The following is a 26,396-nucleotide window of genomic DNA, read 5'->3' on the forward strand; positions in this document are numbered from 1 at the left end:
CCATTACAAACAAATTGATGGATGAATAACAGTAGTTTAATGATGCTGATTAGCATCAGTGAGGTGAAGTTTGAGCTTGCATTTATGATTATCTTTACTGAAAGGCACAAATTACAAGCAACGATCAAATTCAAGGGACTCGCACACGCATTAAGTATAAGAGTCACTGCATAACATTTTGTATTTTGCCGTACTTTTTTTCCCCCCCCCAAGTCATTTTTACTTTCAAATGAGATAATTCCTTATACTGCAGCCACACCTTTCACAACAAAGACATTTCACAATTGAGAATAACATTGTCGAGATTTGGGGAAAGCAAAATAATTTTGTTTGGGTAAAAAGCAATGGAATCATCCTTATCCAATAAATCCTACCGAAAGTAATACATTTAATGGGTGTACAGTAGTTGAGTTAGGAAAAGGGAGATCAATTTCAAGTAGGGTCTATGTCCCCCCCCCCACCCCCCAAAGGAGTCAGTAGTGTTTTCAACACTCACATTAAACTCAGCAAGCAAATCCCTACCTGTACACCCAGTAGGGACCAAAGGTCAGACATGTGATTATATGCACTATATGGGACAACAATGAGTTTGAAATAATGAGAACACTACTGAAGAACAGTGTGTTTTCTCTGAGAACATTCTGTTTATATTAGACAGAGATTGTAGGTTATGGATTATATCATTGCTAGTGTTTGCTAGACAGTCATGAGTAAGAAATAGATTAAAAAAAACATAATTTGTGAAAAGTGGGCCTACGGTTGTACAATGAGTAGGTTAGGCATGTGATAGAGGATGCCTCTTCTATGAGAGGTCATGAAAGCTGCCATTTGACAGTTCCCAATGCTTTGACATAGCATGACCACAGAAAAAATAGCCAGATAGGCCAAACACAAATAAGGATAATCAGGTGAGATTTTGAATTTGTATTTTGTGACAAATAACATTTATATAAGTATAATTGTTCCTTAGACCCACCTGTAAAGGATTTATGTCCTCTCGAGTGATTTCTTCCCCCATCAGATCACCTTTTATGTCAGTTATGCATCAAGTTACATACAGATTTGGGAGACATTCCTACTTTCGGTTATCTAGCTTTATGATGGTTGATTAACACTCATACAGCTAGATAACCAAAGACAGGAACATACTCCATCTTATGGTATATGCCATGGTATGTCTGAGGGCTCCTAGAAACAAAGACAATTATTATGATGTTGCAGCACAAGCCTACATTAATCCCTAATGTTCAGTAGTGTAAAGGTGAATACACCCATCTTTAACGATACCTCTTTAACACTAGAGCTTGTATATCAGCTTGAGCTTGCAGCTAGAATATATGGTGGGTCCTTGGCATATACACCATCTCAGCAGTATACAAATACTTCCTAATCTACCAATACAAACGTGTACTGTAGCAACATACAATAAGATTACAATGTCCCATTCCAGTGAAACCTATACATGAAACCTATACATTTTCTCAAAAGTTGGCTATTTGCCTTTTGTGTTCTGGGCCTGGATCACAGCAGTAATCTTATAAATTCACATTTTTACTCTAAGAATTCTCCAGGAGTGAAATTCTAAAACTAAATACTGCTCAGAGTGATTTGTGCTTCATCATTTGTTCACTCACTGCATTCTGCTAAATTCATCTCACCATGAGCAGTAAGCCTACTGAAAGTAGTCTATCCTAGTGGGCCTAGAAGTCAAAAAGAATAAATCTTCAAAATATATTGGAGCTTGTTGCATCTACTAATGTAATAAGACTAGTTTCTATGAAAATCGTCACCAATTTGCCCGTGTAAGTAACTATACATTTGCTGAGATAGTAAGTAGTCTATTATTTTGTTATTATTGTTTTGCTAATAGGCTATGCCTTAACACTTAGGGTCTACATTGTTATGGATTGCTTTAACACTATTCTCAATATTTATTTCCCCGCCAATGGGTCACTATTATCAGCAAATCTCCAAAACAGCAGGTCATCATTTAACAATAATCATTTGCTGTTTAACCGTATGTAGGCCCTATCTGTCTTTAATTGAAAATAACCTTATGATGAACTCACGTTTCCCCCGATCAGTACGTCTGACGTCAGAGAGCTTAATTGGAAATTAGATGGCAGAAACGGAACCTGCGTCACCTTATGTGCAATCAATGAGAAAACTTTAAGAAATAGCCTTGCTGAAAACTAGCAATATATTTTCTTCAGACATGTAGCAATTAGGCCTGACCACAATAAGTTATTATGACTGCAATAAACCAATTCCAATTTAGGCGCCACCACCCCTCCGACTTGATCCGATCATGTCATGACATAACCCACGATCTATTGATAAAGATAGCTATACTAGAAGACTAGCCGTAGCCTACTGCTGAATAACCATAATACTGTAACACCAGCATCATCACGGTCATAATAAAAAGCCTGCAAGCTCACATTTGAATTGTGACAGGGCATTTTATTCAAAGCGACCATGGACTTTATCCTAGTCTCCAGGCCAACCTACCTGCAATTTTGGCATATGGTTCTTGACTAACTCCCCTGACTATTGCACGATTTGACAATTGTTGGTGGTCAAGACGTAGGCCTATTTAAAGGCATATTTTCAAACGTGACTATACATCTGGTATGTCTGTGTCCGTGGAAATTTAAATAGCCTAATCATAAAAACTTATGCGACTATGACTGAACCCAAACGCGCTTACTTTTCCATTGTGAGAACGTGTCCCTTGCGTCCACGGTAACTAATCCACGTGTAGGGATGGATGGATGGATGGCTCATCTAGGGTTGTGAACATGGAACAGGTCTCATAGAAGCCCTGATGTGCCAAACAGGTGACTGCAACCATGCAATCCTAACGGTCGCTTTATGCTAGGTGTATTCAGCCGTTGTGGATGCTCATATCACAATGTCTGCTCCATGCTGAATAATATTTGTATCCGTAGCCGAAAGGTCCCTCGGTGCCAGCCTGGTTTCCGTCAAACAAGGTGATCTTTCGCAGAAAGAAGCCTTTAATCCTATGTTACAATCCGCGGTCTTGTTGCTCTGTGCGTATCCGCTAGTGTCTTGATGCTTTCCTCCTCCTCCTCTCCTCCTCCTCCTCTCACTACATGTGACTGGAGGAGAGAGACTTCTTTTTTCTAAATGCTTCCTCCTGATGCTCGTCTGCAGTGACGTCACATCGCCACCAAGTTGCCCACTAGCCAATCACAAATTGTCAGCTCGTATATGTGTGTGGTGGAGGGTGGGGTGGGCTAATGTTCATAAGGACCAAAGACACTCTGGTTTAAAAGCTAAATTAGGATTAATGGAACCTGAAAATAAACACTCCAGGAAAGATTACCACGTATAGGCCCTTAATTGATACAACTAATTGGCAAATAGTGTCCTAGTTTATGACTAACCGTCATAAACTATAGGACTACTTTTTTTCACATGAACAACAAGAATTCAATTGGCTATTAGTAGCTACATCTGTTCAAGCTGCAATTGAAAGAGTTCAAATTGGCATTGAAACATCGATTAATTTTGGAATAACTGATTAGATCTCATGAAGTAGCATACACACACACACACACACACACACACACACACACACACACACACACACACACACACACACACAGCACGCGACAGTCCTACTCAAAATGTGTCATTTAGAATCTACTTTCTTTATATTGGACTGTTGTTCTGTCTGTTGTTGAAGTTGTAGGACCTCTCCGAGCCCAACTGACCGACATGCAGACACCTGACGGCAGCAGATCAGAGGCCACAGCCGTGCCCGTGACCCGTCACATTTAACCTGGCGGCCATATTTTGGGCTTGTCATTATATAGGCAACATTTTTTTTAAAGTTTCCAATAAAAAAAACACACACCAAATGTCTAAACTATTTGAAAAGGGCGTATTAGCCTATAAGATTTCTTTCATGGCCCCCCTCCCTCCACCTACTCCGTTGACAAATTCCCCAGGGCCCGGGGTCTAGCCAGCTTGACCCCCCCCCCCCCTCTACACCAAATATTTTCCCTGAAAATAGCAGATATATTAGGCTACTATAAGAATTGTCATGCAAGTTAGGAAAGTGGTAGGTAGGTAGGCCTACGGTTAAAAATGATCGTTAAAAGGATAACACAAAAAGCCCTAAGGGGCTTTTTTTCCATTAGTGGTCCTGTGTATTCAATTCATTAAGAAAGATATACAAACACACATACACATTTTATCTTACTCTATTTTGATTTAATCATGATGCAAAAATCCGTCACCTCCTCTGACTTGTCAATAGGCCTACTCATGGCAAGTTGAGCTGCAGTGAACGGTTGTTCATTATGAATAAGAAAGAGTTCATGTGCCGCCATGCAGCCAGGGTATGGTGTCGTTCAGTTAGATTGTGAGTTTTCGTTCCAGGCAGTCTGCCCTGCATCAGGTGATTTTACAAATGTATTCACATAAGGTGTGCAGTGCTGCTATATTGAACCACACGGGTAGGAGTGTAAAGTAAACGTCATTATGCACAGTAAGATTAATAAAGATATTTTTTATTTTCTTAATTTAAATTTTGGTTTTCAGTGCTGCAGCCTAGTCTAGCCCACAAGCTCCGAAGCACACCGTTATAACTACTAGCCGCAGGCTACTAGGCTATAGGCTACTAGATTAAAAGGAACGTGTTCTTTTTACTTTGCTAGTTGATACTAAAAAATAACACGTGGTTGCATCACACATACGTCTACAATTAAGGGAGTGTTGGGCCTAACTAAACTTCATTATGCACAATAAGACTAAGATATTTTCTTAATCTACTTAGGGTTTTTAGTGTTGGCCCCTCTAAAGCTCATGAGATCCAAAGCTCACCTTTATCACTATTAAAATAAAACATTACTTGTGTGAACTTGAACTTCTGAGAGCTATGCCAATGAGTTTAAGAGGTGCCTCAAAGTGTGTGAAGGTCTATATACAGTAGGCTACTATACTAAATAATATATTGCATTTTCTAATTAATGTTCTGTTTTGCATATCCCAAACATTAACTTCTATTTCATAATTAGAAGAAGAATGGGTTGCTCGATAGGCTGTGGTGGAAAGTCTGGTGACGCGAGGTTAGGCAGGCTATGTGAAGGCAGGTGTATTGTGTTTGTATTGTGCGGTTATACCTATGGGTTATACCGATCTCTAGTGCCCTCTATTGGCCTATTCTATCCACTGAAATATAGACTCTTACCCCTCATGTCGTTGTCGTAGGAGCCTTGAGGATAGTATAGCATAGCCTACATCAACATATTATATTTGTGCATGTATGTCAAAGGGGGGGGGGGGGGGGGGGTAGAGACATACAAATGAAAACAATTTTAAATACATGCTTACAATTTCAATATAGTAGAGTTACACAACTAAAATATCACAAAAACAAATGGGTTCCGAATATTTTGTTACAACTCATCTAATAGGGTTGTTGAAAATTTGCAGTTGTTGGCTGTTGAAAAATCATATCACCTCATACGTGTGTGTGTATGACACACATACACACACACAAATACACACATAAAAATAATGCCTTAAAACAAAGATTTTAAGGCAGTCAGAAGATGGCTCGTCCAGAAGGCAAATTTCAATAAAACTCAGTGAAGTTATTGAAATGGCACAAAATGGACAGTGATGGAAAAACATAAGTTTCCAAGTTATTGTAGCCTATGTGAAAAAGGCCTACGAACGCATATAAACCAAACAAATGACCATATTGATCAACGGCAGGGAGGGAGTCACATTTCGGCACATTATAGGCCTATTCAGTTCAGTAGCATTATCATGTCCAGTTACATAAAACCCATGCAATCTGGGGACCCATTTGGTAAAATAAAAGGAAAAATCCCCAGCAGAATCTGTCTCGAAAGATTACATAAAACATGAACCATTAGCCTGGCTGACTAATTGACCAACCGTTGCAACAATGTATTATAATACACTAATTTGCAGCAACCTACTAATGAATAAATAGCCAGTCTAAGATACGTCCAAGCGTGTTCCCCTCGGTAACTGCTAAAGCTAGCCTACGTTATGTATTATCAATTATATAAACTATCACAATAAAGACTAGCCTATGGGAGGTATTACAGTTGGCATGTCCTCAGCACATAGGAGCCATAGTGGCTGAGCCATTAATTAAAAGACACATTCAGAATTCAGTTTCAATGACTCTTTAAGTTTCTAAAATATACTGACATTTGTGGAATTTGTGGAACCTGTGTTCTTTTATGTCCTTACAATTATTGTTGGAAGTGCAGAAAATGGGAGTAGAGTTTGGAAATGTATAGCTTATAACATAATAATACTCCCAATAGCAAAACATTAGAAAAAGAAAAAAATATATATATATTGCCCCATTATTCTTTTTTTCTGTTGTCAGTAGCTATAATGGTAGTGCCTAAAACATGATCTTTAATAGAGCAGAGGTTTCTCTAGTTTATTCTGTTCTGCAAATAAATGTGTTCCCAATATTCCACGATGATTTTGAGACATTGAGACGGCAGGAGCATTACTTCACTAAAAACCACAACAGTCCGAATTAAATTCAGTGTAAAATCATCGACAATTCCTATTTCCTACAGGTTTAAATGTAAATGCCATCCTGTATTTCCCTAAAACTGATGAGCTTACTGTGTATCTCCACCAAGTCATTTTTAATAGGATAATAATGGCATGGATCATGGGAGGAAAGAAGCTTTATAGTGTACTAGTGAGGTGAGACCATTAAAACATTGCTCCATTATTCTTTTTATAGGGGTGAGACACATATCATTCCCTTGCAGAGTTAGAAAGTTCAGTTTGAAAAGCAATTCTAGTGTATTACCACCATCTAGTGGTGGGATTGAGGAGTGGAAGAACTCCAAATCCACTCATATATATGGGGGGTATAAGTAGATAATTATCATTATGTGTACAGTAAGATTAATAAGGATATTGTTTATTTTCTTAATATATTTAAATGTAGATTGTGTTTGCCTCTCTCTAAAGCTCACATTTATCACTAGATTAAACATTAAGTGTGTTATATAGTTTATAGTTTTCTACTTCACAAATAGTTTTAACATGTGGTTGCATCACAGAATTACAAGGATAATCATAAGATTAAGATATTTTCTTAATCTAAGGTCTTTAAAGTTGGCCTCTCTGTAAAGCTCACATAATCCAAAGCTCACCTTTACCACTAGATGGAAATAAAACAATTTTGTAACCATGAACCTGATCTTCTGAGCGCTATGCCAAGGCCTGAGTTTAAATCATGGAGGGTTTAAATAGCCCAAATGAGCCTTAAAGTGGTTAAGGTCTATAGCTAGACTAGTATGCTAAAGTCCATAGACTGGTTGCTCTCTCTCTCTCTCTCTCTCACACACACACACACACACACACACACACACACACAAAAGAAAAAAACAAGCTCTCACACACACACACACACACACACACACACACACACACACACACACACACACAAGAAAAAAAACAAGCAAATGTTTTAATAGTTCAGAGCTTCTTCTTGCAATGTTAGGTGAGCTTGTAGTTCTGCTATTGCCAAATGTTCGCCTATTATGACATGCCTGTATAGGGGCCCTAGGGTTCATGTGATTAAATTTGTTTAAAATGTGTTTGTCAATACTTATTCAACAACTATTGTATTTACCGAGTGAAAATGTCTCCAGCCATAACAATCAAAATCAACAGATGACTGCAAAATAAATAGTTTTTGATTTATCATTAAAAAATATATTGTGGGAAGAAATTGAATAAGGTCAATAGGCTTTAGATGATTAAAAATGCAAAAAAAGCACATTTATTTTTCAGAATGACAAATGAATCAAAGCATTAAAACATGATGACTTTAACGACAGAGCAAAAGCCAGATACAAGTTACATTATTTAAACTATGAGCATGAATATAACCTTCGTAAAAGTGCTTTGTATAAGAATGACTGGGTTTCTTTTTTTCATAAAACTATTTAAAAAAATGTATATACACAAGTAAAAAAGTGAAGAATACAAAAAATAGAAAAGTTAATAGAAAACGAAAGTTTAGGGTCTCAAGAAAATACGTTTCCCATTCTTTTAAACAGGATTCTTTCGCACATCGATCAATGCATTGTTTGAGATTAGTGGTCCAATGTTCAGGCTGGATCGGCGAGACTCTCTGCGGGATTTAACCAGGGGAAGTGATGTAACTCCTCCCCCCCAGGGTGCCATTGCTGTTTGAACGACGCGATTAACAGGAATCTCCCCTGCTGCATGAAGCCGCAGCTCCTCCATAACCCCGGGTTCCTCCGTGGGGAGAGAAGACCGCCTCCATGTGGATGGGAGAGGGGTGTTCACCAGCTCCCGCATTTCCTCTCTGGACTTGGAGGGCTTCTCAGCCTGCCCTGCTCCTCTGCCATCCTCTGCTGGGCTTCGGCTCAGCTTCTCCATGCTGCCAACACCTGCTGATTTGCCATCAGATACCAGCCCATGTAACAAACAAGAACATGTAAGGGAGACTGATGAAATAACATGCAAGTTCGTATAGACAGACACCGCACCACACTAATAATAATATTACCTTTGGCATGTTCCTTTGGCTGGGTGACTGAACCACAAAGCTCCTTGAGTTTGCTGCTCAGCTCCAGGTTAGCTGTTTTGTAGTGGTTCAGTTCCTTACTGAGATTATGGATCCATCCCTCATAATGCCTCTGCCTTCCTGCAAGACCCTCATCCATTTGCTCTGTGAGGGGAGAGAGGACATACCAGGGAGAATAAACACAGTCCCAGCATTAAACACTTTCAAACTGACACCGTACAACAAAGTATAAAATAGGGCATAAGTGGTTAAGCTGTGTATAGCAATAAAGCTTGTTCAGATGTCAAATTTAAGGACAAAAACATATGAAATGGTACTCATGATAGCTGGCACGTGTCAAGGCTGATGACCCACTGATGCTTTCACCTCCCAACCAAACCTAAATTTAACAAGACAACTTAACCTTCATTATAATCAGATCTCTAGTTATAGGCATTATCTGTTGAGGATCTGCAAACATGGTCCTTTACAATCAGGTAACTGACAGCTAACTTTTATAATTGGTCACATGCCGATACCCACCCCGACATTGTTGCAGTAATAGCTGTACGCTCCTTTCGTGCTCCTTCTGCTGTTGCGTGAGTCGTCGATCTGTGTCTAGCTGCGTACGATCCAGGGCATTCTCTAGCCACTGCACCAGCCTCTGCTGCTCCTCCCCCCGCATTTCCAGATCAGCCAAGGCCAGCTGGAGTTTACGTTCCTCCTCACGAAGAGACACCACCTACAGTCCACACGCACATTAATATTTTGAGCATATAACACACTCTGAGCTCTATGAGACTATAGGATTTCCAAAACCTGAAAGATTTTACACCTGCCTTAACCCAACATATCCAAGAGGAGATGAAATAAAGGGGCTTTGGAGGCCCCTCTCCTTGAAATATTATAAATGATAAATCACCTACTAATTTGACTACCCCCACACACACACACACACACACACACACACACACACACACACACACACACACACACACACACACACACACACACACACACACACACACACACACACACACACACACACACACACACACACACACACACAATAAGGCTTCCCACCTTGTCAAAGTACTTGCACAGCAGAGCTCTTGTCTCAGAGGCAGATAAATAACTGAGCTTGGCCATGAGGTTCATTTCCCATTGGGAGAGCATGCTGGCAGAGGCCCTCAGCTGTCTCTGCCTTTGAGTGATGGCCTCGTTCTTGTACTCGATGGCTGCATCTAAAGCCTCGATCGCCTCGTCCAACTGGAACAGGGTACGCTCCTCCTGAAGAGACAGATGGGGCAACAAGTATTATTGGATATTTGAACTGCAGTTACATTGCTAACCCTGGATATTTGAACTACGGTTACATTACTAACCCCCCCCCCACACACACACACACAGAGTTACATCATCCACCTTTCTCCTTCTAAATGCCAAACTAGACCAAGCCTACCGTTGCCTGAAAACAGAGGTCAGGGTCTTAGGCTAGGGTTATAGGTGCCCTTTCCTTAGTAAACAATCAACAGAATCAAGGTCTGTAAAGAGACAGGCCAACAGTGGACACAGTGCCATTAGGTTTCATTCTGTTGTTGGTCTAATGTCTGACCTCCGGGGAGAGCAGGTTACCCTGGCGAAGCTTATCGTCCAGCTCCACCCGCTGTTTCAGAAGCGTGTCCTTTTCTTGCCGCAGGTTGTTGATCTCTTGTCGGACCTGCTGTGAGTCCTGTGCACTGCTGCTGCGGAGGAGGCCGTTTCTCTCACTCAGCTCCCGCTCTAGAGACTCAATACGTCCAGACAGGGTCACCAGGTCCTTACTGAGGGCCTGCAGGGGGAAGCGCCAGGAGCAAGTTATAATTGATACTCAAACATTTCCACTGTGAATGAAAGGCGTATGTGTGTGTGTTTACCTGGCTGGAGCGGAGTCTTTTGGTCTCCAGTCCGCTGCGTTCTTGCAGCAGAGCCTCCTTCTTCGCCAGGATCTCCTCTCTTTTAGTGAGCTCTCCTTCTAGGTCCTCCAGTCCTCTCCTCTGTTCCAGTACCTTCTCCATCTCCTCATCCAACCAGCGCTTCTGCTCCTCGATCTTCTGCTCAGAGTTAACGCATGTACACACGCGCACACACACACACACACACACACACACACACACACACACACACACACACACACACACACACAAAATATGAGTACAACCACACACTGTACAATTATGTATATCTTCATGACACATGACACACAGCGTTATACAACGTTGCTCAGAAGTCAAAATCAAATATTAGTGCTTTCCAGGTTCTTGTCCCACCTGTTGCTCCTCTAATGAAATGACTGAGCCGTTACTGCCACTGCGTCTCTGTTTTTGGAAGGCAGCAATCTCCTCTGTCTTTATACGCAGTATTTTCTGTTGCTGCTCATTCTTTATCTCCAGTTCCTAAAGGGAGAGATAGTATGGTGGAGAGGGGATGACAATTAATTAATTAATTGTCATTGACACTTTTAGGCTGGTTTCACATTTCGTTGCTGTCCAGCAGAAATCTTGTATCTCCATATCCCCCCCCCCCCCAAAAAAAGATCTGTAAATTAATGCCCCACTTCATCAAGAGTGTCGCACGAAAGTAGTGAAAATAGCTGATCTACAAGCTCACAACACTTTGCATCGCGACGCATTGTGAGCTTATAGATCGACATTTTGAAAATTATAATAAAAAAGGAACGGTTTTGGACATACAAGGTGTATGTCCCGACAGCAACGATTTGGTACAATTGCTTTGAACCGTGGCAGAGTACGATTGCCCCTCCTCCACCGGTCAGCTTTCACACTAGTAATGCTTTTCTGTACCCGAGTACACTTGCGAGGGAGTTGATCCATGATTCGTTGATTGAGTTCAAATGTTGATCCGTCCCCGCGTACGGTGCACTAATGTTCACACTCATCAAAACATCTGGTAAGTGGACCCAGGCCCGGATCCCCGGTGTGAATCCACACCAATGGGGTAAGGACAAGGCCCTTCCAATCAACAACAATTGCACTGGTTGAATTTAAATACTTCCGGCTTGAATGCCACCAGCTCAAATCATGTTTGCAAGACTTGTGGAATTGCTACCATCTGTTCACTGTAACCAATATTTGAATCTGCTCTGTATAATTAAACAAAAAATAACCATACACTGCAGCACAAAGCCTAAAAGTCCCTTTACATTACTTTTAACATCAAATTTAACTGTAGGCATTTTACAGACGCTCTTATCCAGATTGACAAAGTGCAAGAACAGTGAAAGGGCCACGTACATATGGAAAACAAGTGGTGAAATAATTATACTGACAGGAGAACAAGGATATGCTTCAAAGTAACTAGGAAGTAAACAACTTATCAAGCATCTAAACAGTCGTCTAGGTAGAAGTACCAGGGTAGAGGGACAGTAGGGTGAGATAGAGATGTTAGGCATGTTAGGTGTGTTGTTCAGATACATGCTTGGTATGTTGCTTACTTGTCATGTTGCTTTGTGGCATATACTTGTTCGCCAAGCACTCAAACTTCTTGACCCACTAACTATGTTCAAAGAACTTACACCGACCATGCAAGTCGCTTTGAATAAGAGACTGCTAAATGTCAAAATTGTTGGGTGAAGGATGATTGAACGCAGCCTGGCTAGGAGGTACATAATACTGCCACCCTGCTGCACTGGCACTGCGGGCTATGTCATGACACCACCAGAAGGCTGTTTGTTCTCCTGAAGCGGACAATTAAGGCGTCAGTGTTGAGGCGAAGCCACACCTTGACTCTGTGTGTCCTTCGCTGCATCTCGGTCTCTAGACGACGTTTCTGCTGGCTCTCCTGACGCAGCCGTCGCTGCAACTGTTCTTGCTGCTGCCTCATGCTCTGCACGCTGCGTTCCAGCTCTGTCACCCGACGTTCGCTCAACGCAGGCAGGGAAGCCAGACGAGCGGTGTCCCTCTGACGCTGGCTGAGAACCTAACAAGCAGTCACACACACGTTGCTATTCAGATAGATGATGCTCAAACCAACCTTCTGCTTGCCCCGAAGAAGGCCATTTAGGGTCATAAAATGTAAGAATGGACAAAACAATTTGAAAATTCATGTCATGTGACTGTATATAATTTAAAACACATTTGAGAAACCAAAAGAAAATGTGTATAAATCTATATGTGTAAGAGTCGAACCTGAACTTTGCTCTGAGCGGCAGCTATCTTCCTGCGACACTCCTGTGCTCTAGTCCTGTCTGTGGCGCTGGTCTCCCGTTCCTGCTTCTCCAGATCCTGCAGCTGTCTCTGAGCTTCCTGTAACTCCTGCCGTGCCTGCACAGCTTCCCCCTCCAGGGCAGAGATCTTATGGCTGTACTGCCTGTTCAGGGCTTGCGCATCTTTACCTGTTATGTTATGTCACACACACACACACACACACACACACACACACACACACACACACACACGAGTAAGTTAAGAACACACTACAGTAGAGACCCTCTCTTTATGAAAAACGATGCTGCTCAGGGTTATTGAGGGGTTATTGGGATGTGTAGTATATGAGGACAGAAAAATATAGACTTTAATTAAAAAGAAAGTTATCTGAGCTTCCACTACATTTTGCGACACATACTGTACGGTTTCACGGTTCTCTGATCTAGAATTAATAAATGTTAACAATACTATATGTGTATATATTATCCTCAACCTTTTTGGAGTTTAAAGCGATGATGCCACCAGCTAATAAGGTGGAAAGAAGATGGAAGATGGTAGTTTCAAAGGAACAAATGAAGATGGGACTATGGACAAACCTATTATATCTCAGGATCTGTGCAGACCTTTGTCTATTACAATAAAAAACTGACAAATACAAGTTTGAACTTGTCAATGCTGGGCACCCATACATTGTATTTTGGTGGTCTGTGCCTCACTCATTTCGACACTCAAAAATAGAACCGTGCTCTGAAAGATGCGGTTTTGACACAGCCACTTGATGACTCCAGTGTGACTACAGCCGGGTTAGTTTCTTCAAATGACTTCGCCAGAAATAGCCGCATTGAGATGCGACGTTGTAGATTTGCTATTTTTGGGAAATGTTCCCCCCAGAATCGAGATGCAGGGGTTCAAGTGGTTAAGAGGTTCGTACTGTACCTGTCTTGACTAGCTCTTTGATGAGTTCCTCCTTCATGCGGATGGTGACAGATAACTCTCTGATCTTCTGTTGGGCCTGGAGAAGACCCGACTCCGAGCACCCCTCAAAACCCTTCAGACTATCACGTATAGTGGTGTCCCCTGCATTGGAGTAGGCTGTATAGAGAGATATATAAAGAGCGTTGTATTGAGGACTGGAATGTGGATTTGAAGCCTTGTTCTGGTGTTGCTTTCATGTGATATAAGCGTGTTCTTATTGTCTCTGCTCTAGCAAAGGCACATTTTTCCATTGGGACGATAATGTTTCTATTCTATCCTATTAACCAAAAAATACCAATATTACCTGCATGCCTTCTACAGTACATCTTCCATATTTTTATCTGTTAGCTATACCCTATTTTAAAAAACCTCTGGCACTCAATGTGTTAAACCGGTGAAAATGTCCCCAAACACTTTGAATCTCCACGTACGTATGTGTTTTTATGTCACTCACACCCACTCACCTGCCTGTTGAGCTCCCAGGAATGAACAACAGAGCTACTTTATACTGTAGCTCCTGCTTTTATAGTAAAAACGCTCTAACGATAAAAAAAACTAAACACACCATACATATCTTTACACTTACTAGAAAAGTAGCCAACTCCCTATTTTAAAATGGATGAGATGGTCACAATGATTATGTGGTTGCAGTACAAGCAAAAAAATGAATGAAACAAATGAATTAATTAAACCCCAGCCTCAACTGTGATGTAACAAATCATAATGTTATTTGGACCAGTTGCTGAGAGAGGAAGGTCGGAGAACTAGAAAGACACAAGACAACTTTCTACAAGAAAAAATGTGCACACTGTAATGAGAGAACACACAACACTGTCTTTTTGCTCCTCTGAATTCTCAGAATCCTCAAAAAGTTCTACCTCTTATGGCGTATGCTATGGCCTTTCATTTTTCATTTAATTTATTTCGAATTCAAAAATAAATGAGAAAAGGCAAAGGAAATAAAAAGGAAAATAATAAATAAAGACAGTGCCACAGTTATCTTAACATCATCGAAAAAGGAGTAGGAAGAAGTTTTGTGAAAACTTCTCAAATTGTACTCTCTCTTGTTTGGAACAACTTTTGGGTATTGTTCGGTAATAATAGGAGGATAATAGCAGGATGGTAGACTCACATGCTTGTTTGTTGCAGTGTAAAGAGTATAGCTGGTCTGAGACTTGTGGCTGAAATATCAGCCCTTTACTTCCTGCTGACAGCATATCCCTCTTCGTCCAAGTAAGGTTCACCTGTCTACAGGAAACATATGATTTACATTACCAAACAAACAAACAAACAAACTACTCTGTAGTTGTTGCTGTGTTGCAGTTGTATGAGGAAGGACTGATTGCTTTAATGAAGCATTATTTTCTTAAGTAGAACACTAAAACAACAAATCCAAGTCATAGTGCAGCTTGATTAAGTGTGATTAAGGTGCTGTAGGTGGTATTTATTTTCTTAAAATAATTGTTAAATGTCTCTATAATACTCTTGCTATAGAGTGTTTGTTCAGTAACAGCGGTCTCCCTGTCTCTCCAGCTCTTTAGAAAATAACTTTTCAGGTCAGGATACCAATTTCATCCAATCAGGAGAGAGACAGACCTCATACAGGATACAGAATAAAATTTGAAATGATGAAACAAAACAAAACAACGAACAGAAAATATTACAACAACAAACTGTAACACTATAACATTTAAACTTAAAAATGGGGTCTCTCTCCTGATTGGATGAAATTGGTGTCCCACCTGAAATTCTTTTTTATGTTTACTAAAGAGCTGGAGAGACATGGAGACACCTGTTACAGAACAAACACTCTAGCAATGATTACCATTACAAAAAAAAAAGAAGAACAAAACATTCACTTACAGCACCTTTAAATTACCTTTATTTTTGCATGGCAAAAAACAAATGAAAAGTATTGCAACCTGTTCTGGTCATCATCAGGGTCAGATGTGACCACACCAGCATGTAAGACCTAGCAGTGCTTCAATCTATTCTTTAGGTTTATTTCAACAAATAAGACATACCAGGGAAACAAAGATGAATAAGAGGCTCCTTGAACGCAGAAAAAAAGATTTAATAAAGCTTAAAAAGGCGCATATGAAAACAAACAAAGGGGCCACAAAGCAAAACATGAACACGTTTCAACACGCATCTCAAGAAACAACTTCTAGACGCTGAATTCAAAGAGGCCTGTTCATTGTTGTTTTCCTGGTATGTCTTCTGGACATTTTTGGTGGCACTTAATTTTCCACAAAGGGTTTGAACAAGTAAGACATACCATGTGTGACCTTACTAATAGTCAAATATCACTTCATTTAACATGTAATTCATGTGCCAACATGGCAGAAACATACTTGCGTCTTTCCCTGGTCAGGTTGGTTTGAGTTTCCTCTTCGCCACAGTTTGTCATTTCTTCTTCCTCTGGGTCCTGGTGTTCCTCAAAGATATTACCATGACAACACTGTTCCTGGTCCCCCCATGGTTCATTACCACAACCCACTGGACTGCTCTGTAACCGCAAGCACACGAGCACACCTCTACACATTAATACAGTTCTTCATATTCAACCACGATTAAGCAAGTTATTTAAAAGATCATTATGACCTTTAATTATGTTATCATGTGTATTACTCCATGGGTTTCAAACAAACAAATAATCACATCTTTTCTCTAAAATTAATAATGTTTATTTTATTCAGAATGTTGTCAAAGACTGAAATCTGATTAGTTGCTTATTTGTATGGCAGTGGAAAATAGAACTAGATGTCTGTGTTGCTCTACCACGGTTCAATATGTATTTATTAAAACCACGGCCATGCACACGTGTCTTAATAAATATGCCACTTTCAGTCCTTAAAGACAACACAAGATGGGGCAATTCCAAATGTCCACCTTACTGAACGTTCCACAGCTAGATATGTGCGTAGAACATATTAATAGATGAGTGGCCATGCACCTATTAACATTTAACATTTCAAACGTATCCAGGCAACTAGACATTTAAATCCTTGACAAAGGTGAATAAACTAAACTGGATAAGCTTCCAACTGCAATAGAAAGTACAGCTATTACACATCTCTAAACTCTATTTTCATCTCTTTTTCAAGTTTAATTTGATTCATTACTAGAGCAATGACATCATTGCCATCAATAATACTGTATGTGGGAGTTAATTAGTAAGGGGTCTAAAAAATAGCTGTCGTCCTGGACCGTTACCTGTCTGGCTGTCACTCCATTGTGGCTGTTGCGCCGTGTGGAGCCCAGAGGGGCAGTGTGAGGCCGTGGTCTCAGCTGCAGACCCAGTCCCAGTAGCCCTGGTGTAGACAGCAGACACTGCAGCTCTGCTATCAGGTCCTGCTGCTCTTGTAGCTTATCACTCTGAGAGAGAGAAGACCACCAATGATCACACTCACACATATATAACATGATGATGAATCACAGACATAACACCAATAGAACATCAAAGGATGAAGCTGGTCTGACCTGTTGCTTGTATTGCTCCATGGCATCCTCGAGGGCTGCAAGGAAGTCTATGTTCTCTTTCTCCAGCTGCTCGACCTGGGCTTGAAGCTGGGTGATGCTCTCCTCCCTTTCATTTTCATGGCTCCATTTCTCCCCTGTAGCCTCTGGGTCCTGGTCCTAAACCATAGTTATTATGTATCATCAGTCTAGTCTAAAAAATACAGTCAGAAACATAAAGAAATGCAAATAATAATAATTATGTGTTGTAGGGGGAAACAGTTACTATAATCGAACTAATTGATGTAATAAATAATTTAAAATATAATAAATAATCGATTTTGGGGGGAATTGTTTTCCTTCCAAAATGTTAAGAAATAGTGAAAATAGAAAGTAAGCTTAAATAAAAACATTTTTTAAAATGTTTTATTATTTTTGCAATTTTTTTGGATTGATTTGTTGATATATATTAAAAATATCAAGAATATATTTAAAAACGTGCTTCAAGATTATTCAATCCTATTTTAAAATTGCCTAGAGGGTGGGTCGACCGCGGACCACGGGCCGTGGTCACAAACGTAACATTCGGACTTGCGAGGTGCACCGTTGCTCCGATCCGCACCAAACTTGGCACAAGCACTGTTCAGGGGTCTGCCATGAAAATAGTCACAAAACAATTTGTGGCCCTGCAACAGTGTTTAACACTTCAAATGGCCATAGCTCGGTGAACATTTCTCTGATCCGCAATATAGGACTGGATTTGAAGGCCTGAAAATCGAGTCATTGATAGAATAATCGCTAAATAATTGATAGTTGGAGCCATATTTGGTGGTTGCAAGGTAGGAGTATTGATGGGTTCCCAGATTGGGAGTATTATGACTGTCACCTGATTCTTTAAAGCAATCCTTCCCGTCCTTAATGTAACACTGTCCTCAGTAGAGCTGTTGTCGATGCCGCTGTCTGGTCCAGAGGCAGTGGTCAGGCCGCTCCTCTCCTCCTCCACAGAGTATAGCCACTCCTTCACTCTGAGACTTTGTTCTGCACTCAGCGCCTCCTCGTTCTGCAACTCATGCAGTAACCTGAGTGGGGAGCAAGGTTATCATAGTTAATGGAAATTAAATTAAGTGAAATAAAAATAACAAGGCTTTACAAAAAAAGATAACTGAAACGGTATTGTATGTTTACAAAACTAACAAACAAAAATCTGAGAAAAGATTAGTAGCCTAGTATTTAGGGTGGATATGAAATCTTTTATCTGTGCCAGTTTTAAATGTGAAACTGTAAAACTCATGTCTTGTTGAGTTATTACACAATACTTTTTTCTAGCGTTAATAAGAAATAAATAGAATGTGCATCTGAGGCTGTCTTGCAACTGTTATTTTGGAGTGCTGTTTTTTTTTCCACTTTGTAGGTTTCTTGAACTTAGTTGTATCTTAAGCTGAGCAACCACTACCTAAACAAAAAGGAATCCAGAGGAAGCGCACCTGCTTGTTTCTTACATTTTTCTATCCTTTTAGATACTCAATACTGACAAATGCCCCATATTATTACAACAAATTAAAACTAACATTAAAAATTATAAAAACTAAACCTAAGCCTTTTCAAAAAACACAAAATAAACTAAACTAGCAAACCCTCTTTAAAATCGAATTAAAAGTAATTAAAAAGTGAAACTATAATACCCTTGGAGGGGAGGGCAGATAAAAAATGTAAAACATTTTCATGGATAACAAAAAGCGAGGAAATGAAAGAGAACGAGTTACATATGTTTACCCATCTGACCATACTAACATTATGGGAAATCAACAGAAATGTCCCTCTAGTTTCACTTTGCATTCAGCGCTGCCATACAGCACAATATGAGGCACCAAAATAATTTTAATCTTAAAATGTGTAACAATCAAGCTGTTTTCTTTTTTAGAGGCACATTACCCCAAATGTATACGAACAAATTCCACAGGGGTTAAGCAGATACTAACACACTAAAGAAGGTATCAATAGTATCAATTCAAGAGACAATTTGTATCAATACCACATAAACATAATAGGAGTTAAAAGATGGTTGAGTAACATCTTATATACAACAGTCTCGTTGCTGTCCGGCAGAATTTTTCCGCTTTTGCATTTTTTTTCCATACATCAGTGCTATTGAACACCTTTTACGTCTGTGTGTTGATTAAAAAAATATTGAACCAATGAAAAGTATTAAAAAGTGCTTCTGACAAAACCAGCTAACTCCATTGGATCCTCAAACTTTCTGCTAAACCAGCTTACTCCACCAAAGGTGGGTGGAGTTAGCTGGTTTTGCTGACTCCAGGCTCCACCCCCTTTTGACCTCCAACCTCATTGTGAGCTTGGAGGTCCATTTAGCTGCACTTACAATGATGAACTAACTCCACTTTTTGTTTTGTTTTAGTCATTTCCTGAAAAACATTTTGGAGTTAGCTGGTTTCTGCCGGACAGCAGACATATACAGTAGTAAATAATGTGGTTATGCTGTAACCTGTATGCAGTATCTGTACAGGTCCTGTAGTGGGCACTCTGGGCCTGCAATCTACTCATCTCTGCCTCTCCATGTCGAGGTCTCCTGTGTGGATCGGCATGCGAAATGATTCGGGTCTCAGATCGCTGACGGTTTTCCAGGGCTCGGCGAAGGGCCTTGATTTGTTGCTCCAGCCCCTCCACCCTGTCTGGCTCGCCCTTGCAGTTCACAGTAGCCCGGTTCTGAATGTTCCGAGCTCGCTTGGCATAGTTCAGTGTATTCAGACTCTCATCAAAGTCTGCGGAGGAAGGGCTGATGCAAGCAATCATCAGTGTTTTAGAGTTTCCTCCCAAAGAGTCTTTTAGGATCCTAAGTGAAAAAAGCCACATAATCAAACAAAAATAATAACCTCCAACACTGGTAAGATACATACAGTATATGACCACTTAAAACTTAATAAGTTGTTGAGCAGGGTCCCTCATAGGTCTATATTGTAATTTCTGAACAATGTACCTGGTAATCTTGGAATCTCTGTAAGGTATATGGGTGCCTTTCCTCTTGGGGTCCCCCAGTGCCCCTATAACATTTCCCAAAGCCAGCAGGCCACTGTTGATCTGAATGCTCTCCTTCAGCCTTTCCCCGGTGTTCCCTGTCCGCAGAATGCGCTCCGACCCTGCCAGGTCCACAAAGTGGAATTTGGAGTACAAGACATGTGGCCCAGCACCTGCAGTGCTCCCAAAAAGTCGCGAGCCACCCCGACGCTGGTCCATATGCACAGTGAAAATGGTATGGGAACGGCTGGAATGGGGATTCATTTGGGTTGCTCCTGTGTGCCTGGCCGTGTTTCCCGACTCCAGCAGGCTCAATACCTCATCGAGACCTTCCACTTCACACTCTTTCACTCCACATAACACTACAAGGTTATGCGCATGCACACAGAGACACAGACAATCATGGTTACTGTTGTTGACCTGCACAACATTTCATTATCAACCAAGTATAAAACATATGAAACTTGTTGACATTGATCCTTACCTATGTTGCCTTTATCCTCCCTGATGTTAATTTGCTTACTGGCAGTCTCCACTTCCAGTAAGTCCTTGAACTCCTCTTTGTAGACCTCCAGGTAGGAAACACGGACAGAAAAGTCTGTGAGGTCATTCTCATCAAGCAGCTTGAAGACCTCTGCAACAGCTCTGGGGATGATGCCCTGCTCTTCATCCCTAAATGAAGCTACACATGGAACAACATGGCCTTACTGTATATATTCATAATACCTAAAGCAAGGGGGTTTGTGCTACTTAACCTGAAGCAGAGTCAGGGTGAAATGCTTGATTTAACCACTTGCCATCCTGGTGACCCTATAAAATCGTCCCCAAAAACATTGTATGCTAAAATACCCAATCTACAAGCTCCTAATACGTTCGCGATGTGACAAGTGAGCTTGTAGATCACCTACTTTTGCTATTCGTCATATGAGCAAGTGCATACAGAGCTTAAATGGTTACAATTACAAGTAACAGTACAATGTTCACTCACTTGTGCTTTCTTTCAGTTCTGTGGCCGTGATCCTCAAATACAATAACTGAAAAACTGTGTTATCCTCCTTCTATTGGTTGTATCCTCTCTCTTTCTCTTCATTATGCATTTGTCCAGTGGACAGCATTAATCAAAACAATTTATCAGTGAAATGCTTAAGTGTGATTAACATAATGCATTTCAAATGATTTTTTTCATAACCTCTTTACGTAGAGCTGCATTCGACTTCAGAGCCTTCACCAAATGTCAATGTGGGTGTAAATACTGCCTTTGCCTCCCTTATTTACTAAAAGCAACAATAACCGCTTAGTTTAGTTCATTTAGGGAGATTCAACCAATCAACAAAAAAAAACACATAAATGAACAGTGGGGAAAAAGAAGGTCCCAATAGGTCAGAGAGAAAACAAAATAGAATTATTTTTAACACATCAATCAAACCCAGCCATGTATCAAACAACCACACCCTGGCCCACCAGAGAGTGGTGCCTTCAGGTTGCTTTCAAGTAGTATAATTTGGAAACAATCAAAGTATAAATCCTTTGCATTATGAGTGGAAAGGGCAGCGCATAACATGTTGAGGATAAAGCATCAGCGTCAGCTACAGTGTAAAATCCTGAATGTTCATTTAAATCTGGAAGTGAACAAATGTCACCAAATGTACTCATATTTGTACACTCTCTGAGTTACAAATGGATGAATTATCCCGGAGGATTTTACTATGCAAGTAGAATGCAATAGGAGGACAACTAACACCAAGCTTTGAACAAATATCGTCTCAGGCTGTTTTCTAATACAGGTGTTTACGCTAAGGAATGACCTCTAAATTAGTAATCACTGCCATCAGAGTGATTACAAATTCCATGATGGGGCTCCATGATTTCCTGCTTGCAGTTGGGAAACAGGTTAATTACACCCACATGCACAGGCTATTGCAATTACTACTCTAGAGCATGTGTGTCTGTGACACAGAGATTACTCCAATGCTCCAATTCTAATAACATTTGGATGAAACTTCACACATACGTTGAAGTTCGACCCAGGATCGGAGTCAGTATTCATTAATAACTACACTATTAATTTCCACCAAAGGCAATGTGAAGCAATGTGAAGAAGACGTTACAGCTTTTGGACTAGACAATATTAGGCAAATATCCTGATCTCTGTTTGCTTGACGGTGCACCCGTGTGTCGATCAGACGGGGCTAGGCTCCATCTCGCACGCATGCACGCACGCACAGAAAGAGAGCGATAACTACATTTGGAAATCAATCAATTCACACAGCAATTTTGCATCTGGCCTGCCCACTCAAGTATGTGAGTAGGCATCACTCTGAGTGTCATTCTAGCTATTTTTTTTACAATAGGCCAATAGCCATTTGGGACAACATGTTTTTTGTTTACAACTAGTGGTCTGTTTATTTGGTGCAATCAAATATAAAAACAACAACATCAATGTATCAACTTCATGCGATCGTTCAAGCAAACAGACCATTAGGTGAGAAGACGCACTAAGAGTGTGTGGGAGAATGAGAATATGTAAACTTACAAATATTGGCTTCTCCAACTGTGTACGTCTTGCCTGAGCCTGTCTGACCGTAGGCAAAGACTGTGGCATTGAAACCCTGGAAGAAGGCCTCTATTAGCGGCTGGACTGACACAGTATAAACCTCCTCCTGGCAGCAAGCTTCTTCAAACAGGAAGTCACAAAGGAAGTGCCGGTCATGGCCCAGAGTAACACGACGCTGTTCTTGGTCCACGGTAATACAGCTCTCGTGGCTGTGCAGAAGCTCTTTGGGCAGCAGCGGACGCACTCGGACAGCAACCTGAACAGCGGTGTCCTCCCCTCTGCTCTGCCCACTTGGCACTTTGGGAGACATATCTGCTGAGATTCACTCAGCGTTCTTCGCTGCGACTGCTATGAACATATCATATTCAGCCCACTAGAAAAGAAATACAGATATTATCAGTCACCAATGTCTTTTTTAATTATGTCAGGTCATGAAATGGCATTGACTGAAATTACTGAGCAAAGGCAGTATTAAAGATGGATATACAGTGGAGTAGTGATTCTCAAACTTTGTATTTATATTATAATTCAAAGACCCCCACTTTGGTTTGCATTAGGCCACAGACCGCTATAACCCTGAGTGTGTACAAATGGAACCAAATGGATCCCTATGGTCTGTAGTTCTGAGTGTACAAATAGAACCACCAAACAGAACCTTAAGGATCAATTTGGTGCCATTTCCACACTCTCTTGAGTTACAGACCCATAAGAGTCAATTTGGTTCCTAATCCTTTTGCTGGGGAACCCCTGGAACTCCCTCAAGGACCCCTCGGTCCCCAATTTGAGAACCACTGATGTAGAGAAGACAGCTCTTTTGTCATTAGATTGGAGATTGGAGATTGGCGGTCTGTATACCAATGTAACAGCATAGCACCACAAAATATACAGACATCTCTAGCTGCAGTAGCTAGGCAACAATCATTGCCATGGGAGCATCGCATAAGACCATGCCAATTAAATTTGATATGACATGGTAAAATCATGGCAGTTGACTTCCCAGATGAAATGGTATCATCTTATTCTACAGTACCTAACTTTTCCTTCAACATACTGTATGTGTACATGTTTTGTTTATTAAGTGTAGAAATAAGCAATTTTGAATGTAAATATTTCAGTCAATATAACTGAAAACACACACGTTGCTTTTGGTTTAGGGAGAACCAACATTTAAACATTATACATATAGCTTAAAGCAGTACCATGTAACTTTTTTATTAATAAAATGTAATCATGTCCAACCGTTATTGTAGACTACTAGAGTGTGGTGATACAATATAACTAATTGGGGTATTTTGTGTCCCTGCTCTTCTATTGAGACATTTAGATTGTGTCAAGGGTCATGCCCCCCCGGGTCATGCCCCCCCCCCCCCACCCCCCCCCAAATAGTTTCATCAACATAAATAAAGATGCTAAGATCACATAATGGTGACATGAGCCTACAACCAAAAATTCTCCTCGTATTCAAGTCATCACGGGGTAAGTAAAGAACAGAAATACAGTTAATTTATTGTGAACTCATTTAATCAAGAGCATCCTTATCCTTGCACCCAAAACAGCGACCTACTGGGTCACATAATATGACAGGTTACTGATGTCGGTGTAGCACCTAGTAGAGCCTGTGCCCTGCCCTGACCTCCCTCCCTGTCATAGGATACATACGTGCCATCGTCATGTTACTATTCTAAATGATGTGAACGGATTTACTTTAACGCATTTACAGCATCATTCATTTACGTACCGCCGTACGACAGTGTCGCTTGTCGAAGAGCGCTGATTTAAGCTTGTAGACCACCTCTTTTAAGTCAAGCGACACGGCGATACGATGGAGTATACATTGAAGTTTAAGATTGTCTTTGATCATCACGCACCATGGTCAGTGTTGTCCGCTTATTATAAGCTATTTTGGGCTTGTTTTTTTCTGTAAAGTTGCTTGTAAAGTTGATTTTGTTTAAGCCAGTGGTTCTCAAACATTTTCATGTCAAGGACCCCCAAATTAATATATATTTGTAGACCCAACCTTCTGAAAATATTTTGTGCCAGATCCCCCACACAAGATTTTGAGGATTTGAAAATATTCCATTTTCACTTTTACAAGATATTTCTATGAAAATAGCATAGCATATCTATAATCTCAGAACGAAGATCGGCTATTACCAAATAGCCAATGTTATATAGGGTTAGAGTGCTCATTTGGGCTTGTTTTCATAAACCTGCTTGCTTATTTCTCTCGCACAATCTGGCAACACTGACCATGGTCCATCATGATGGGGTTCGCCTGCTAACTAACAGTCAGCTAAGTTGGATGATGACAATCAATGTAACTTGTTAAATAGCTCGGCACCCAACCTGATTGTTGGTCTATGACTACACGACATAACATAAATCAAATGTGACTGACATACTGTATACTACATACATGTACTGTAGCTAATGCCAGTGGTGGGGAAAGTACTATAGCACATTGGTGAACGTTTGAGGTATTTTGACTTTACTTTACTACTCCACTACATCTCAGGCAATTATAGTACTTTTACTCCACTACAATTATTTGACAACTTTAGTTACTTTGTAGATTTTGATTATTACAAAACATACTCCACTTCAGCCCTATATATATGTCGGCCATTTGTAGCAGATCTACAAGCTCACGATGTCTCACGATGCGAGGTATTGTGAACTTGTAGATCTGCTATTTTCAAAAGATTTTTAATACATTTTGAACTTGTGAAATGGGACATTCTGCACAATGAGTACTTATACATAGTACTTTAAGTACATTTTGATGCCAAAACTTTTGTACTTTTACTCAAGTTTATTTTGAATTCCGGAGTCACTTTTACTTGTAACAGGAGTATTTCTAGTATGTCAGATATTGATACTTTTACTTAATCAAAAGTGTGAGTACTTTTTCCACCACTGACTGTATGTAGCTAATGCTAGTGAACGTACCTCTCCTGGGCTAACGTTAGCCAGTTAGCAGCTGTCTCAACAACAAAAGCAAAACAAGAGCATGAGGCGGTCTAATAAACAGCCTTTGAGTAGAAATGCTGCTGCCTCTTGCTTGTAATGCTGCAGCTAAACCGCACATTTAGGTCAATTAGTTGACTTATCTTCAATTAAAAGCAAACAATACTCACTTTGCTATGTTGCCAACAACATAGATCCTATAAACTGTGCTTCGGCTGCTGAAGAGAGTTTTTTAGAAGTTAGAAACAGGGGTGGAGCTTCACATTGGGGGTTGTTGCCATCTGATTTAGTTGTCATCTAGTCCAGGGGTCCTCAACGTTCCTTGGACTGAAAAACGTTGAGGACCCCTGGATTAAGGACCCCTTAGCTGAGAGAGAGTTGAAGCAGGGACCCCCACTACATATTGGATTAAAGACTTAACTTTTTCATATATTTCATGGATTCATGTTCATGTGTGTTTTCAGACATTTAACCACAAACTTGACCTTTCACTCTGTACAGTGCTCTGTGTCTGCTCTTTTTTTCCTTGTGTTCCCTCTACACCAAACCTCTTTGCCGAAAATAGCCGATTGATTGAATTTTTTATTAGGCAAAAGAATGTAAAACAACACAGTTACATTTA

The 26,396-nt window shown here is 40.4% G+C and overlaps 1 protein-coding gene across 2 annotated transcripts; it reads right to left on the reverse strand.

Annotated features, from left to right (window-relative positions):
* Positions 1–7,820: 7,820 nt before the first annotated feature.
* On the reverse strand, positions 7,821–26,004 carry kif7 (kinesin family member 7). 2 transcript variants are annotated; one of them, XM_084059988.1, is made up of 20 exons: positions 25,945–26,004; positions 22,787–23,180; positions 20,738–20,935; positions 20,216–20,615; positions 19,724–20,071; positions 18,107–18,299; positions 17,245–17,400; positions 16,978–17,139; positions 16,116–16,270; positions 14,894–15,009; positions 13,723–13,878; positions 12,769–12,974; positions 12,362–12,559; positions 10,891–11,016; positions 10,498–10,674; positions 10,197–10,412; positions 9,665–9,871; positions 9,125–9,323; positions 8,585–8,746; positions 7,821–8,465 (listed from the first exon to the last, which is right to left on the reverse strand). In XM_084059988.1, the coding sequence occupies exons 2-20, from the start codon at positions 23,115–23,117 to the stop codon at positions 8,101–8,103; spliced, it is 4,071 nt and encodes a 1,356-aa protein (XP_083916114.1). In that variant the 5' UTR covers positions 23,118–23,180; positions 25,945–26,004; the 3' UTR covers positions 7,821–8,100. The 2 variants fall into 2 exon arrangements, with proteins under 2 accessions (XP_083916114.1, XP_083916113.1); XM_084059987.1 differs by having other exon boundaries at positions 7,821–8,468.
* Positions 26,005–26,396: the final 392 nt, after the last annotated feature.

Source organism: Gymnoscopelus microlampas (assembly GCF_963454915.1).
Source record: "Gymnoscopelus microlampas genome assembly, chromosome: 1".
In the NCBI taxonomy this organism is placed as follows: domain Eukaryota; kingdom Metazoa; phylum Chordata; class Actinopteri; order Myctophiformes; family Myctophidae; genus Gymnoscopelus; species Gymnoscopelus microlampas.

What these genes read in the sequence shown, in the direction of transcription:
- kif7 (XM_084059987.1), bottom strand. Translation starts at nt 23,117, where the DNA reads ATGTCTCCCAAAGTGCCAAGTGGGCAGAGCAGAGGGGAGGACACCGCT. An exon ending in AGAGATTCCAAGATTACCAG is followed by an intron (nt 20,072 to 20,215) that starts GTACATTGTTCA and finishes TTTTTCACTTAG; the next exon opens with GATCCTAAAAGACTCTTTGG. An exon ending in ATTACTGCAACAATGTCGGG is followed by an intron (nt 8,747 to 9,124) that starts GTGGGTATCGGC and finishes CTCCCCTCACAG; the next exon opens with AGCAAATGGATGAGGGTCTT.